Source organism: Anolis carolinensis, chromosome 5, assembly GCF_035594765.1.
Source record: "Anolis carolinensis isolate JA03-04 chromosome 5, rAnoCar3.1.pri, whole genome shotgun sequence".
In the NCBI taxonomy this organism is placed as follows: Eukaryota; Metazoa; Chordata; class Lepidosauria; order Squamata; family Dactyloidae; genus Anolis; species Anolis carolinensis.
Genome location: NC_085845.1, coordinates 84003007 through 84017740, shown reverse-complemented (window position 1 = coordinate 84017740; position 14734 = coordinate 84003007). Strand labels below are relative to the sequence as shown.

At 39.9% G+C, this 14734-nt stretch overlaps 1 protein-coding gene across 3 annotated transcripts; it reads right to left on the bottom strand.

The window, feature by feature from the left end:
• Positions 1-719: 719 nt before the first annotated feature.
• sypl1 (synaptophysin like 1) lies at positions 720-8928 on the bottom strand. 3 transcript variants are annotated; one of them, XM_008111565.3, is made up of 6 exons: positions 8884-8928; positions 8612-8683; positions 6365-6483; positions 5231-5435; positions 3199-3387; positions 720-1544 (listed from the first exon to the last, which is right to left on the bottom strand). In XM_008111565.3, the coding sequence occupies exons 2-6, from the start codon at positions 8678-8680 to the stop codon at positions 1416-1418; spliced, it is 711 nt and encodes a 236-aa protein (XP_008109772.1). In that variant the 5' UTR covers positions 8681-8683; positions 8884-8928; the 3' UTR covers positions 720-1415. The 3 variants fall into 3 exon arrangements, with proteins under 3 accessions (XP_008109772.1, XP_003221585.1, XP_062837782.1); XM_003221537.4 differs by having other exon boundaries at positions 8799-8916; XM_062981712.1 differs by lacking the exon at positions 8884-8928 and having other exon boundaries at positions 8612-8787.
• Between the last annotated feature and the right edge of the window lie 5806 nt (positions 8929-14734).

Genomic DNA, 14734 nt, shown 5'->3' with positions numbered 1-14734 from the left:
ACAAACCATGACATTTTTCCAATAAATAGTGTTACAAACTCAGGCAGCGTTGGGTAACTAAGCTAGCACTTAACTGAGCCCTAAGCTTCTATCAATGATAGTGGTTAAGATCATTGTCACACCCCGGTTGTGCATCCTGAGCTCTGGGGCAACACTATGGGAGTGCCACTGAACTGGTTGGATGCTGTATGTCCTGCACCCAAAGAGATCTCTCTACATTTGTAGCACCTCCTTGATGCCTTGGTCCAGCTGCGGGGAACACCAGAGGAAGGTCCGCTCTGAAGGGAGATTGTGGGCAGGAGCGGGGCACTCTTCAGATAAGATCTGGCCTGGCAGGGCCTTCTGCTGAGCTCCTCGCAGGTGCTGAGCTCCTTCAGCGAGGTGCTGCCCCTCCCACCAGAAATACTTCATCTTCACTGCTCTCTGAGGAGGACTGGATCTGAAAGCTGGTATTTTCACTCTCTTCACCCAGTGCTTTTGGATTCAATCCACTAAAGAGACTGACAATATCGGGGGGAAACTCAATTGGGGATCCAAGAGAGGGGCTGTGACTATTATGTGATGGTAAAAATTATGTAGTGAAATATGGTACTACATAACTGAAGGGATGAAGTGGCCTGCCAGAAGATGAAACTGATAACCTTAGGATAAAAGGTAATGACAATGTAAAGTGGCTTAAAACAACTACACCTATTATACTACATTGAACACAAGCAAGATTCTTAGAAACCTCAATTTATTGGTTCAACCGAAGCATAGTCACTTTCTCAATAATACAATCAATTCTTCAAAAGTCTTATGTTTTACATCTAATGGTGTTTGGAGTTTTATCTTACTTAAGCATCTACAGCTATTCAGTTTTAAACATGTCATCACAAGGGATCCTTTGACTTAAAATGGGCCTTGGTAACCACCACAAACATTCACTGGAGCTGCCTCAATGTTCTTATGTAAATTCCAACTTCTGTTCAAGAGTCATTTTCTTTTCCAGAACATTAAACAATTACACTGAAATCAGAAACTCAAACCTATGCAAGCAAAGAGTTATGGCATTAGCAGTAGAATGTACAACAATGTTATTTGGAAGGTTCCAAATTACAAAGTGATTAGAAGTTTAGAAGAGGACTAGTTAATATTACAAGATGTGATACAGGAACAAACATTTATTACCAGTACAAAAATGCTCTTCCCTGAAGAGTCTAGTCTAGATTTTAACAGAGCACAAGTAGGTTTGATTGAATGTTAGACTATCCAACAGAGTATTAGCTGCCCCCTCCAAAGTTTCCTAATTTCTCCTATTCAGGCTTTGAAGTTTCATATATTTGAAAATGAGTTACTACAGAGATACTTTGAAATGCAGGGTATTCAAGATCTTGGCAACAGGATACAACAAAACCGCTCTGGTGTGAAGCTCTTTAGATTCCTGACGCAGGTGGATAGAGCCCATGGCTTGGGGAATTACCATTTGGTTTATGGAAAGTTGTCTCCTTGTATACAAACCAAGCATTTCCTCCCCACAAAATAACATTTAGCAATCCAAAAACCTGCAAGTTAAAAACACGTGTGCATTAATATGTGGCTATTTTACAATGAAGGAAGAACGAATATGCCCAAGCCTTTTCCCTATCAGAGAGATTCAAGCACATTTCCCCTATGTAGTTTGCGGCTATTAAATTGAGAATGTTTTTTTCTTTGGACACACACACAAAAGTTACATGGACAGGAGTTTTGTGGCACTGTTAACTGATTTATTACAACATGACTGTCTATTCAGTCCTAATTACTATTACAGCCTAACTTAATGCTAGCAGAGTGACAATTCCTTCTGGTAAAATTGGGGTGGATTATACCTTTCTACCAGTGGCCAAGCAATCACTGGTTATGCTCAAAATAGGAAACATTATGGGTGAAGAACACACAAGTCTGGAAAAATTATGCATCCTCTTACACAATCAAGAGTAGACACAAACCTTGTCTCTGCACTGATATAATTTTTGGGAAATTGGAGAGACTTCCTCTGCATCAGATAATGCCTGCCCAAGAGTGATTTTTTCCCTTCTTCGGTATTTGTCCTATTTGTTAACTGGCGCCACATTCTACATCTGAAGTGATTACACTGGCCCACACACATTTTAGTGCCTCAAATATTAGTCCTTTTCTGGTTATATTTTCAAAAAATTCAAAATTCAAAAAATGGCACCAGTTTTCCTCTACCGGCTCATTTTTGAAATACAGAACGTATACCATAAAACCATGATAACCGTCTAGGAAACTAGAGCTGATGCAGTCTATCCAATGCAAGTTTCTGAATTAGCTCCCCAAATAACCCAGGAATAGGCCTAAAAACCAAGACAGCAAGAAACATTTTTGGTTGTGTTGTGTTATCTATTGACTTCTGTCTTATCAACATCTCTAATATTTCAATTTCTGCCATTTCTAATATATTTTACTACCCTGCTTTTTTTGTGTGTGTCAGGAGCAACCGGAGTTGCTTCTGGACAGTTGCTGCTGTCCACCAGAGAAATCTCCACACTCATCCACATCTACTATGGTACAGTGTCCCCTCACTTATCGCGGGGGTTACGTTCCAGGACCACCCGCGAAAAGTGAAAATCCACAAAGTAGGGATGCTATATTTGTTGTTTACAATCTCACTGGCACATAGCGTCTCTGTCCCCTCCTCGCCTCTCAAGCACGCACATGCCTTGTGAGGTGAAAACAAGGCTGCTTCAGCATCCTTTTCTCTCCCTTTGGCTTCTCCTTCCTTCCTTCGGCTTCCCCTTAGGAAGGAAGTAGAAAGAGGGATTTATAATATTATTTTATGATTTATACTATTATTTTAGTGTTTATTTAAAAACTGCAAAACAACGAGGGCGCAAAAAGCGAACCGCGAAGTAGTGAGGGAACACTGTATTCAGTTCATCAAATACTTTTTGAACTCCAAAACAGAGCTGTATAAATACATGGCTGCAAAGACCATTTCCCCTCTGCCTCATGTAACCCCTGCCCAAGAGTGAATTCTTTCTCTTTGGTATTTGTCCTACAAGGCAAGGTGTCTATAGAAATGATTTCAGATCATATTTCAAAACTTACTGCAAAAGGTGCTATTCCCAGACCTCCAGAACTGGCCACATGTTCTTATCAATCCACAACAATAACAAGGCAATATGTCAGCACCCAAATTTCTAACATACATACCACAGAGACATTCAGGCTTCCCATGGTGCTAACAGAACCAAATATACAGGAGGAACCTGGTAGTTTGCAAGCAGCAATTTCTTCCATGATACGGGGACCCGTTGAAATTTTGATGTCAGCAAGGGCCTTTCCCCAGGCAGCAGTACTGACCAGCCACAGAAAGACAGCCCCGAGACTGAAGAGATAATCCTGCAGAGAGAGTCAAGCTACTAATTGCTTAGCACAAGGCAAAGTTTTCAGAATGAAAGCTACAGTTAACAATTTACTGTCACTTGAGGCACAGTGCTACTAAAATGAAAACTAATTCAATTTTTGTTTTTATCACTGAATATATTATTACCATCTTAATTAATATTGAGCTCTATTCATCTGTACAATAGAAATAAAGTGAATCGCTTCTGTAATCTGCATGAATAATATTTTTATAAGATAATTATCCTTGTAGCACTATTAATCATCATCAAATTGATTCACACCCTCACTTGTCTTGTAAGAGCTCCAAGTAGTTAAGTATCTTATGTATCATTGAAATTACAAATTACTTACTGTCACAAATCTCAAAAGTAGTAATATATCCCCAAAATTACAACTATCCCACATCATAAATTATAAGTATTTGTTAAAACACCACAATTAGTACAGTGATGGACTAAACTATATAAAGATTACATTCTAATGAATTTGATAGCCAGAAGGTCATTTTTCTTTATGATCTGGCAGCTGGGCAATGGTTGTTTACACATTTATTATTGCCTTTTCTCCTAATTCTCCTAGAAACTTTCCCTCATGTAGTACTGACTCTGGCCCCTTCTACACAGCTGTATAAAATCCAGATTATCTGCTTTGAACTGGATCATATGGCAGGTAGACTCAGATAATCCAGTTCAAAGCAGATTATCTGATTTGATATACTGGATCATATGGCAGTGTAGAAGGGCCCTCCTTTGCAAGAGTACAAAACACGTGCAGATTACACAGCTCTAGTGCCTTCTCCAACATTATCTGTGAAGCTACAATACTGAGGATGCTTTTACAGAGTTCTTAATTTCAGAAAACTTTGGGAGGCAAACTTTTTATCGATCATACTATATAGCCTAAGAATAAAACAGTTCTTATGCCTAAAAAGCTGGATATGTACTATTCCTTGAGTTTCAGAAACTTATAATTGCAAATATATTATCTTTGGATTCATTCGGGTATCTTCCAACTAGAAACCCAGAGAGAAATTCAGCATAATTTTAAGATGTTTTGATAAAGCAAATGATTACCCAAAATAGAATTATTAATTTCTTCCATTTATTTCCTGATCTTCCTTCAATAAACTCAATGTGGTATATTGTTTTTCCACCGCAAATTTTAGTACAAAATAAGCCTAAAGAGGCAGGGGGAACTGCTTGCGAGTCACTCAGGCCCTTCACAGCTGTATAAAATCCAGATTATCTGCTTTGAACTGGATTATATGACAGTGTAGACTCAGATAATCCAGTTCAAAGCAGATAATGTGGATTATCTGCCTTGATATTCTGGATTATATGGCTGTGTAAAAGGGCCCTACACTGCCATATGAAATCCAGATTAGAAGAGGCCTCAGGAGGTTATAGAAGAGGTCTTGGGAGTTTGATTACATGGCTGAATGTAGATCTGAATTCAAGTCTCTCCAATCCAACTCTAGTGACTATTGCACAAATTCTTTCCCTACTGATCCAGATGCATTATGGCAATCTCTTAGCATTTATCCCTACATTAACCTATTCCAAAAGTTTAACTAGTATCATACTTATCCTCGTGTCAAAATAAACATAGCTTAACTGCTCGTTGTACCATAGTCGTTGAATTTATTACTTTTATGTTTCATAATCTCTATCAACTGGAAATGTGAATGTTTCCAAAAGCATGCGTTTTGATAAGGGCATATAAGATTAGTGATATCCTTGTATACTTTTTAATGATGTCACTAGCCATAAACACCTAAAACTCTTGATTTATGAAGGTCAAATCTCCTTTCCATCTGGTCTTAATTAGAGAAACTTACTATAATTGGAAGAATGCCCCCGCTCTGATATATGTGCATATAGCCAAGGTACAGCAGAAGGGCAGCCATGCAGTACAAGAATATCAAGACGGCCCATGTCACAAAAAACTGTGCAGAGGTAGAGAAATTGCCCACGAGGTGGAAGTCAGTCCAAGTGCCATTGCAGCGGGTGGGATCTGGTGAACTAAATATAACTTTGTTCAACCTAAAAAACAACAACAATGTTCAAGTATTACCACAAGCATCTCGTATAGCTAAAGAGAAGGGGGGAAGCAGAGAGGAGGACGACGACAATGGCTCCACTGAGTCTATGCTTCTATACATTAGCCAGATAGTAGTTTCCAGATTGTGATTTGTAGGATTATCCTGCTAGGCTTTTAGAAAATTAACAATTTATTCTAAAATATAAATTTCTTGCTTGTGGGGTTGTTGTATGTTTTCCGGGCAGTATGTCCATGTTCCTGAAGTATTCTCTCCTGACGTTTTGCCCACATCTCACAACCTCTGAGGATGCCTGCCATAGATGTGGGCAAAACGTCAGGAGAGATTACTTCTGGAACATGGCCATACTGCTCAGAAAACACACAACAACCCTATGATCCTGGCCATGAAAGCCTTCGACAACACATTTCTTGCTTGTGTTTATAATTGCTAATACATTCGCTGCTCTAGGAAAACTAACTCACCTAACAGCCAGTTAACAGAGGAATGTGGAATAACCTCCAGAATTATCAAAAACGACTTGACCAAGTAGGATATTAGTTAACAGTGATGGCTGACTAGATGTACAGTAGAGTCTCGCTTATCCAACGTAAACGGGCCGGCAGAATGTTGGATAAGCGAATATGTTGGATAATGAGAGATTAAGGAAAAGCCTGTTAAACATTAAATTAGGTTATGATTTTACAAATTAAGCACCAAAACATCATGTTATACAACAAATTTGACAGAAAAAGTAGTTCAATACACAGTAATGCTATGTAGTAATTACTGTATTTACGAATTTAGCACCAAAATATCATGGTGTATTGAAAACATTGACTACAAAAATGTGTTGGATAATCCAGAACGTTGGATAAGCGAGTGTTGGATAAGTGAGACTCTACTGTATATGCAAATGTACTAAAGGCTCACCTGAAAGGATAGGCAAAAGTAGCTGTTGCCGTTCTGTTGACAAGTCCTACACAGGACACTAGTATTGTAGTTGTACCTTTATATCCTCCACATGCAGCAAATGCAAACATAGAAAAGAACTACACAGAAATAAACCAGTTAGTATATACATTTTGGTCTGTCTGGAAAACTGAGCAACACACAAGGAGCATCATATAACTCATTTTAAAAGACTCGCTCTCGCAACAGGCATTCTGCTATAAATCTGCTATAAATTTTCAGACTTTCCTCTAGCTTTTAAGACTGAGATATCAATGGAACAACATTCAGTGCCAAAAGGCATCATACAGGTAAATTGCCATCTAGACTGGAATCCTGTTGGTGATTTATACCAGTATAAAGATCACTTATGCCAATTTATGTGATCTTTACACTGGGATTTGGGGAGAACCCATTCCGTTAGGAGACAAAGTGCTTTAGTAGCTCCCAAGCAGCTCAGGAGCAGCAAGAAGCCTGTCATTCATTCCAGCATCCAATCTGTAAATCTTTTGGCTGTGATTTTTCCAGTCTTACATATTGGCTTTAATTCTACAGGAACAAAAAAAAACCCACAAAGTTTTCTATCATTTAGTACTATTGACTAAAACACATACGCTTAGGTGATTAAGAAAAGGAAACCACCACGATTGAGTTACAGGCAGTCCCCAAGTTATGAACAAGATAGCTTCTGTAGGTTTGTTCTCAAATTGAATTGGTGTATATGATGGAACAGGTACATTTTTAAAGTATAACCCCAGCCATCGATATGTATATGTGTGTGTGTGCATGTGTGCTAGTGCGTGCGCGTGTGCTTTGGATAGCATAGGGAAGGATTAATACTGAAGATTCATTATACAGTACACTGGTGCATAGGAAGGCCTAAACCAGAAATATTCAGTTTTGGATATTACAAATACAGGCAGTTCCCAAGTTATGAACAAGACAGATTCTGTAGGTCTGTTCTGAAGTTGAATTTGTATGTAAATTGGAACAGGTACTCCAAAAAGAAAGGAAAAAACGAAAGAAAGAAGGGAAAGAAGGAAAGACAGACAGAAGCTTTGGATAGCACTGGGAAGAGTTAATACCCCTGTGGTGTTTGTTTAATTGTCTGTTCAGAAGATTTCCCCCCACTTTCTGTCCCGGTGATAACTGGATTTTGACAAATGTGGCTTGTTGTGAAAACAAAGATTGGTGATAAAGTTTCAGTGGATACACCTTTTCCCCGTGATAGCAATTTCAGGAGTGAGTTTCCCTTCCAAGGGGTAGATTATTATTATTATTATTATAGTAGAGTCTCACTTATCCAACATAAACGGCCCAGCATAATGTTGGATAAGCGAATATGTTTGATAATAAGGAGGGATTAAGGAAAAGCCTATTAAACATCAAATTAGGTTATGATTTTACAAATTAAGCACTCAAACATCATGTTATACAACAAAATTGACAGAAAAAGTAGTTTAATATGCAGTAATGCTATGTAGTCATTACTGTATTTACAAATTTAGCACCAAAATTGCACGATGTATTGAAAACATTGTCTACAAAAATGCGTTGGATAATCCAGAAGGTTGGATAAGCGAATGTTGGATAAGTGAGCCTCTATTGTATTAGGATGTTGTGTGTTTACCGGATTGTATGGCCATGTTCCAGAATGCTTCTGGGACATACCATACAGCCCGGAAAACACACAACAACCCTGTGATTCCGGCCATGAAAGCCTTCGACAAGACATTATTATTATTATTATTTATTCATTTCTATTCCACTTTTTTCCCATGGGTGGAATTCAAAGCAGCATACAAAGGATTAAAAGACACAAATACATCTACATCGATACATAAAATACATAACCAACTAAAAACATCATATACCAATTTAGAAAATAACCCAATTTGAACACCCCTTATATAATAACTTACAACAAATATCATTACTCTCACTTCCTATTGTCTCGCCCCATTCTTAACTATGAGTTGTGTGCAAGTCGGATGTTTGTAACTCAGAGACTGCCTGTAATGTCCTTATTTTGAAGGAACTCCACATCACGCAAGGGGGAGGCTTAGTCCAGGCCTAGCAAGAGAGTCCTGCTGGAGAAGAAAAGCTCAGTTTCCTAGGAAACAAAGGAGCGGCCTAGTAGCTCCCTTAAGGCCTTTCCTTAAGAGGGCTTTACCTTCCTTCCTTGGCCAAATATCTCAGCCAGAGAAGCCACTGTACCAAGAGACTCACCCACTCAATAATCTTGATGAAACCCAGGGGCTCCTTGAGTGGGCTGAGGTCTGGGTGGAATTCACTCATTTTCTGCAAAGGGAGAAACAAAACATTAGTGGGGAGAAAGGCAGGCACACGCATGGCAGCCAGAGTCAGAAGGCTCAGTCAGGCCCTCTGTTTCCTTGCTGACCCACAACAAACCAACCTCCCTTGGCTGAAGGCTCCCTTCTTGACCAAGGCCTGGCCTCCTCTCCCTATAGATAGAGCCTGAGCCCACAAGCCCCACCCACCTCCCTCAGGCAATGGAACTGCCTTCCTCTCCTCCAACTGTTGCTTCACAATAGGCCTCACTGGCCCTCAGCTGCCACTGCTGCTCCTCTCCATTCAGAGAGTTGGGCCTAAGTGCCGACAGGTTCCCTCCTCGCTGTATTAGAGTAGCTAGACAGAAAACCTCTCAAAATGAGGCTGTTGGCCTCAACACTTTGGGGAAACCATTTCATGTTAACACAGGCCTCCATTGCGTTCCCTTTTCTCTTGTATTTTATGTAAAAGGGAGGGGGTCCAAATGAAAGTTGTACACGACGATGGAGGCATTTTGGTCTGACAGCATAGGATACAGCTACACATAGGCTAAAATCTGTGCGGGGATGAGTAATTATTTATTGTATTTCAAACAGTGGCGCACCCTTTACCCCTTAAACCAGGCCTCTTCAACCTGCTTGGAGTTCAGTTCCCAGATTTCCTGGCCATTGAACAAGCTGGCTGTGGCTTCTGGGAGTTGGAGCCCCAAAACCTGGTTGAAGAGGGTTACCTGCCTTGCATAGGAGTTAGGGTGCTTCTACTGAGGGGGACGTGGGTTTAAAAAGAGAATTTTCAAAGATATTTCCAATGACTCTAAGTCCTGTATGTTTTTTAAATGTTTTATTTATAGTTTTAAATGTGTACATAAAAACAATAGAACAATCGAGTGCCAACCTCCCCCCACCCCAAAAGAGGGGGGGGAAAGCGAAGGGAAAAAAAAGTTATTCCACTTCCAAGATCATCTGCATCGCATCAACTTATCATCTTCTTTTCTCCCCTTTCTCACCGGTACAACATCCCTATATCTCATTTAAGCCTGAGGTTTCAATAGACATAGTTATAAGAGTTTGATTTTGTCTTTTTTCAAATATTGTCTCAGTTTGTCCCAGTCTGTCCATTGTCTTGATGACATGTTTTGTGATACTTTTTGCGTTAGTAAGTCCATATTTTTAATGTCTATTAATCTCAGCATCCATTTCTCTATTGAGGGAATTTCTTGCGTTTTCCATAGTTTCACTAAACATATCCTAGCCGCTATTACCATATATGTGAAAAGCTTTTCAGTGTTGAGGTCTATTTGGAAATTTGTAATTCCCATATGTTTTGATTGACCTAAGTTGCAAAAGGCCTATGTTCGAGAAAGGCCCTCAGTGGCACAACCTGGGGATCACAACCAGACACAGTGAAGACATCTGCCCTTGCGCTTTGCTACTCTGCTGCTGAATACATCTCACCACATTAAAACAGTGGATGTGGTTCTTAATGACACATGCCACATCATCACAGGATGTCTAAGCCCCACACCACTGGAGAAATTATACTGTTTAGCCAGCATTGCACCACCTGACATCCGCCGGGAAGTAGCAGCCAGCAATGAAAGGACCAAGGCATTGACATCTCCAGCCCATCCCTTGTTCAGGTATCATGCATCACGCCAATGCTTTAAATCAATAAATAGTTTTCTAAGATCTACTGAGATCTTAGGAACACCTCAGCAAGTGAGAGTCCAAAAGTGGCAGGCTAAAACCTGGAATCTCAATCAGTGGCTGACGCCGGATGAGAGACTCCCTCCTGGGCACACAAAAGACTGTTACAATGCAGCCTGAGCCCTGCCACATGCACTATGGAGGACCTTCTTACAGCAACACCAGAGCACTTCAAGTGGCCAGCTACTAATTTTATTTATTTATTTATTACAATATTTATATCCCGCCCTTCTCACCCAATAGGGGACTCAGGGCGGCTTACAATAAAACACATATATACAATTGTACAATACATTGTGAATCAATTAAAAAGTTATTAAATTACATCAGACATTCATAAAAACACTTATAAAATACAGATGGGCATGTTCAAGTCTAAAAGACTGGGTCTGTCAATTGAGTTCCAGCGTCCATAATAATAATTAGTGCTGCTAATTAGAGGACATTTAGTATGATGCCAAGTTGTTGTTGTTGTTTTTTTTAACTTTGTTTATGTTTGTATTTTCAAATACATTGCAACTTGTACCCTCGGTTTGCTTCTGACACAATAAATGAACTGGCATGGCTATGGAATCATGGGAGATGTAATAATAAATGTATTACGATAAACAGATCTGACAGAACAAGTCAAACCGAACAAACGATCAGTAACAAAATCACATAAAAACAAACACTATGAAATACAGGGGAAAAATACCCTAAGTTTATGGTGTCATTTTTTTTGCCAACAAGCGAGCACTGGAAACTTTTAGGACAAGAGCCTGAAGTTCAGGGAACACATTATAGCCAGAAGCTGCATTTGGCCCCTGGGCTTCAAATTACCCTCCTCTGGAGTACACAACATACAAAAAGACTCTCTTGTGAGGGCACTTCCACACAACCATATAACCCAGAATATCAAGGCAGATAATCCACATTATCTATTTTGAACTGGATTATCTGAGTCCATACTGCCATATAATCCAGTTCAATGTGGATTTTATGCAGCTGTGTGGAAGGGGCCTGAAAAAGTGGGTAGTGGTTTTGTCCCTGAAAAGAATAAAGAAATTCTGATTTTATTGTGTTGGCAGTTGTTTCAAATTGGTGCATTTGTGGTTATTTTATTTGATTTCATTTTTGAGTCAGAAGCAGCACGGCTCCCAATTTTTTTAAAGTGTTGCTGCAGGCAGATCTAAAATAGAATTCCCAGCCTTTCATGTCTGGGGCTCCTGTAACTTTAAGATATATGCTGAGATAGAATTTCAGCAGATAAAACTTTTCAAATGTCGGCAGCCCTGTGAAACATCATGCTGCAGCTGCTAAAAGTCCCAAGACAACTGCTAAAGGTAAAGTGGAAAGGTTAGAGTCATTTCCACCAGTCAATTTGCAGAGGCAGACCTTTTATAAAAGGGAACAATCCTGGTAGCTGTAAATGAGAGCAAAGACTCATACATTTTCCTCCTGAACCAGTTGTCTGTGACAGAATACCTTTTGACTATCAGATGCTGAGGATTCCTAATACATTGCTCTTGGAAGAACAGCCTCCTGAAATCATAGATATACCATTTTGAGTTTCAAGTGGAAGTACGTTACAGTATCAACGTAAGAAAATTATTGCAGTCTAAATTCATTTATTAGATCCAACAAATAAAGATTCATAGACTCAATGGAACTCAGGTCAATCTTGATTTAAGTACTTGTTTTTGGAATAATAGCCTCCTGGAATCACATACTTTATATTAGCCTGAATTCATGAATGAGATTCATACACAACTGAACTTAAATAAGTCTTGATTTAAGGACTAATAACTTGATGTAGGCCATGGTGTATGTATGTATGTACCTACCTATCTATCTATTTCTGCTTTGTTGACTATTCTAAAGCCTTTGACTGTGTGGATCATAATAAAATGTGGCATGTGCTTGGTGGTATAGGGATACCAAGTCACCTTGTCTGTCTCCTGAGAAATCTGTATAAAGACCAAGTAGGCACAGTAAGAACAGACCATGGAACAACAGACTGCTTCAAGATTGGGAAAGGAGTACGGCAGGGCTGTATACTCTTACCCTGTCTATTCAACTTGTATGCAGAACACATTATGTGATGTGCGGAGCTTGAATAATCCACGGCTGGAGTTAAAGTTGCTGGAAGAAACATTAACAACCTTAAATACGCAGATGATACCACTCTGATGGCTGAAAGTGAGGAAGAGCTGAGGAGCCTTATCACCAAGGTGAAAGAAGAAAGTGCAAAAGCCGGGCTGCAGTTAAACATCAAGAAAACCAAGATTATGGCAACCTGACCGATTGATAACTGGCAAATAGAAGGAGAAAACGTGAAGACAGTGACAGACTTTATATTTCTAGGCGCGAAGATCACTGCAGATGCAGACTGCAGCCAGGAAATCAGAAGACGTGGCCAACCTGGCCAACCTCGATAAAATAGTGAAAAGCAGAGACATGATACTGGTAATGAAGGTCAGCATAGTCAAAGCAATGGTATTCCCCATAGTAACCTATGGTTGAGAGAGCTGGACCATAAGGAAGGCTGAGCGAAGGAAGATAGATGCTTTTGAATTTTGGTGCCAGAGGAAAATCCTGAGAGTGCCTTGGACCGCAAGAAGATCCAGCCAGTCCATACTCCAGGAAATAATGCCCGACTGCTCACTGGAGGGAAGGATATTAGAGGCAAAGATGACGTATTTTGGCCACATCATGAGAAGACATGAAAGCTTGGAAAAGATCATGATGCTGGGGAAAATGGAAGGAAAAAGGAAGAGAGACCAACCAAGGGCGAGATGGATGGATGCTATCCTTAAAGTGACTGGTTTGATCTTGAATGAACTGGGGGCAGCGACGGCCGACAGGAAGCTCTGGCGTGAAGGTCATTAAGAGTTGGAAACAACTGTGTGAATTAAGAAGATGTATCTATTACATTTGCAGGTCAATCGACATTATTGTCCTAGACTTCCAAAGTGGCTTAAGATCAAAAAAGCCCTGTCATAGGATACAGCTGTAAGCTAAAATCTGTGTCACTTCTCAAAAACAAGCAGTATTTTATGGCATTTCAAAAGAGATTGAACTCTAGAATCCTTCCACCATTTGCATTTTCTTTCTGTAATTGTGGGATTGTGTGCACCGCTGAGACAAGAAGCTATGCTATGCTCGGACTTGGAAGGACAACTATAAGATCTTCAACGGAGATATTATTGAACACTAAAGTTAGGATTGTCCATGTCTTCTTATTTTCAATTTCTATGTTTGGAGTTGTTGTGTGTTTTCTGGGCTGTATGGCCATGTTCCAGAAGCATTCTCTCCTGACGTTTCACCCACATCTATGGCAGACATCCACAGAGGTTGTGAGGTACACCTCACAACCTCTGAGGATGCCTGTCTTAGATGTGGGTGAAACGTCAAGAGAGAATGCTTCTGGAACATGGCCATACAGCCCAGAAAACACATAACCACCCTGTGATTCCGACCATGAAAGCCTTTGACAACACAATTTCTATGTATGATAGTGAAAGCTGGACAGGAAGAATGTAGATAATAAGGGAATCAACTTGTTTGAAATGTGTCCTGGAGAAGAGTTCTACAGATTCAATGGTCTTAAAAAGATGAATAATTGTGTTTGTTGCACTAGAGCCTTGAACCACCTTTTCCACCCCCACCACACTTTGCCCAGATGGTCCAGTAAGATAAAATTTATTAAAAGATGAGTATATAAAGAAATCAGTAATTTTATAAAGAAGCATCAAAGTTCAAAAAATTATTCCAAAAGAATCACAGTCTTCATAATTAATCCATAAACATGATAGCAGGAATCTGACAGGCAGCCTAATCTTCACATGAACTGGAAACAAGAACAAACGTGAAAACTTGGATACATAAAACAAAACCTAAGAATAGGAACCGAAATCACTCAAAATGCCCCAATCCCTCCCATTAGATAATTCCTCACACACCTGCTTTTCCTCTCCTTATCTCTCTGTCTGTCTCTGTTGTACGCTCTGCTTCCGAAGTTCCAAGTGCCATGATCTGGACAAACATTTGTCTCCCACATCTCAGCCTGCACCTCTGGCAGGTTCTCATGAGAACTGACATCGCTTTCTCCAGTCTCATGGCAACTGCCAGGAGATTTCAAAACAACTCTCTCCAGGCCTCTTCTCATCTGGAGATTCAGATTCTATCCCAGCATCCCCATCCTCATCCCCTGAGCACCAGAATCTGACTAGGCTAGAACAGCGTTCTAGAGCAAATCAAGCCTGAACTCTAACTAAAAGCCAAGATACTTTGGCCATATCATGAGAAGACAGGACTCACCAGAAAAAGCATATATTTGGCAATGTAAAAAGCAGAAGGAAATGGATGACTC

Bases quoted from the DNA above. Each gene is read 5' to 3' on its own strand.
- sypl1 (XM_062981712.1), bottom strand. From the start codon at position 8,734: ATGCGTGTGCCTGCCTTTCTCCCCACTAATGTTTTGTTTCTCCCTTTG. The intron at 6,484-8,611 runs GTGAGTCTCTTG...ATTTCTGTGTAG, and splicing joins TCATCAAGATTATTGAGTGG to TTCTTTTCTATGTTTGCATT. The intron at 1,545-3,198 runs GTATGTATGTTA...TTTAACTTGCAG, and splicing joins GAAGCCTGAATGTCTCTGTG to GTTTTTGGATTGCTAAATGT.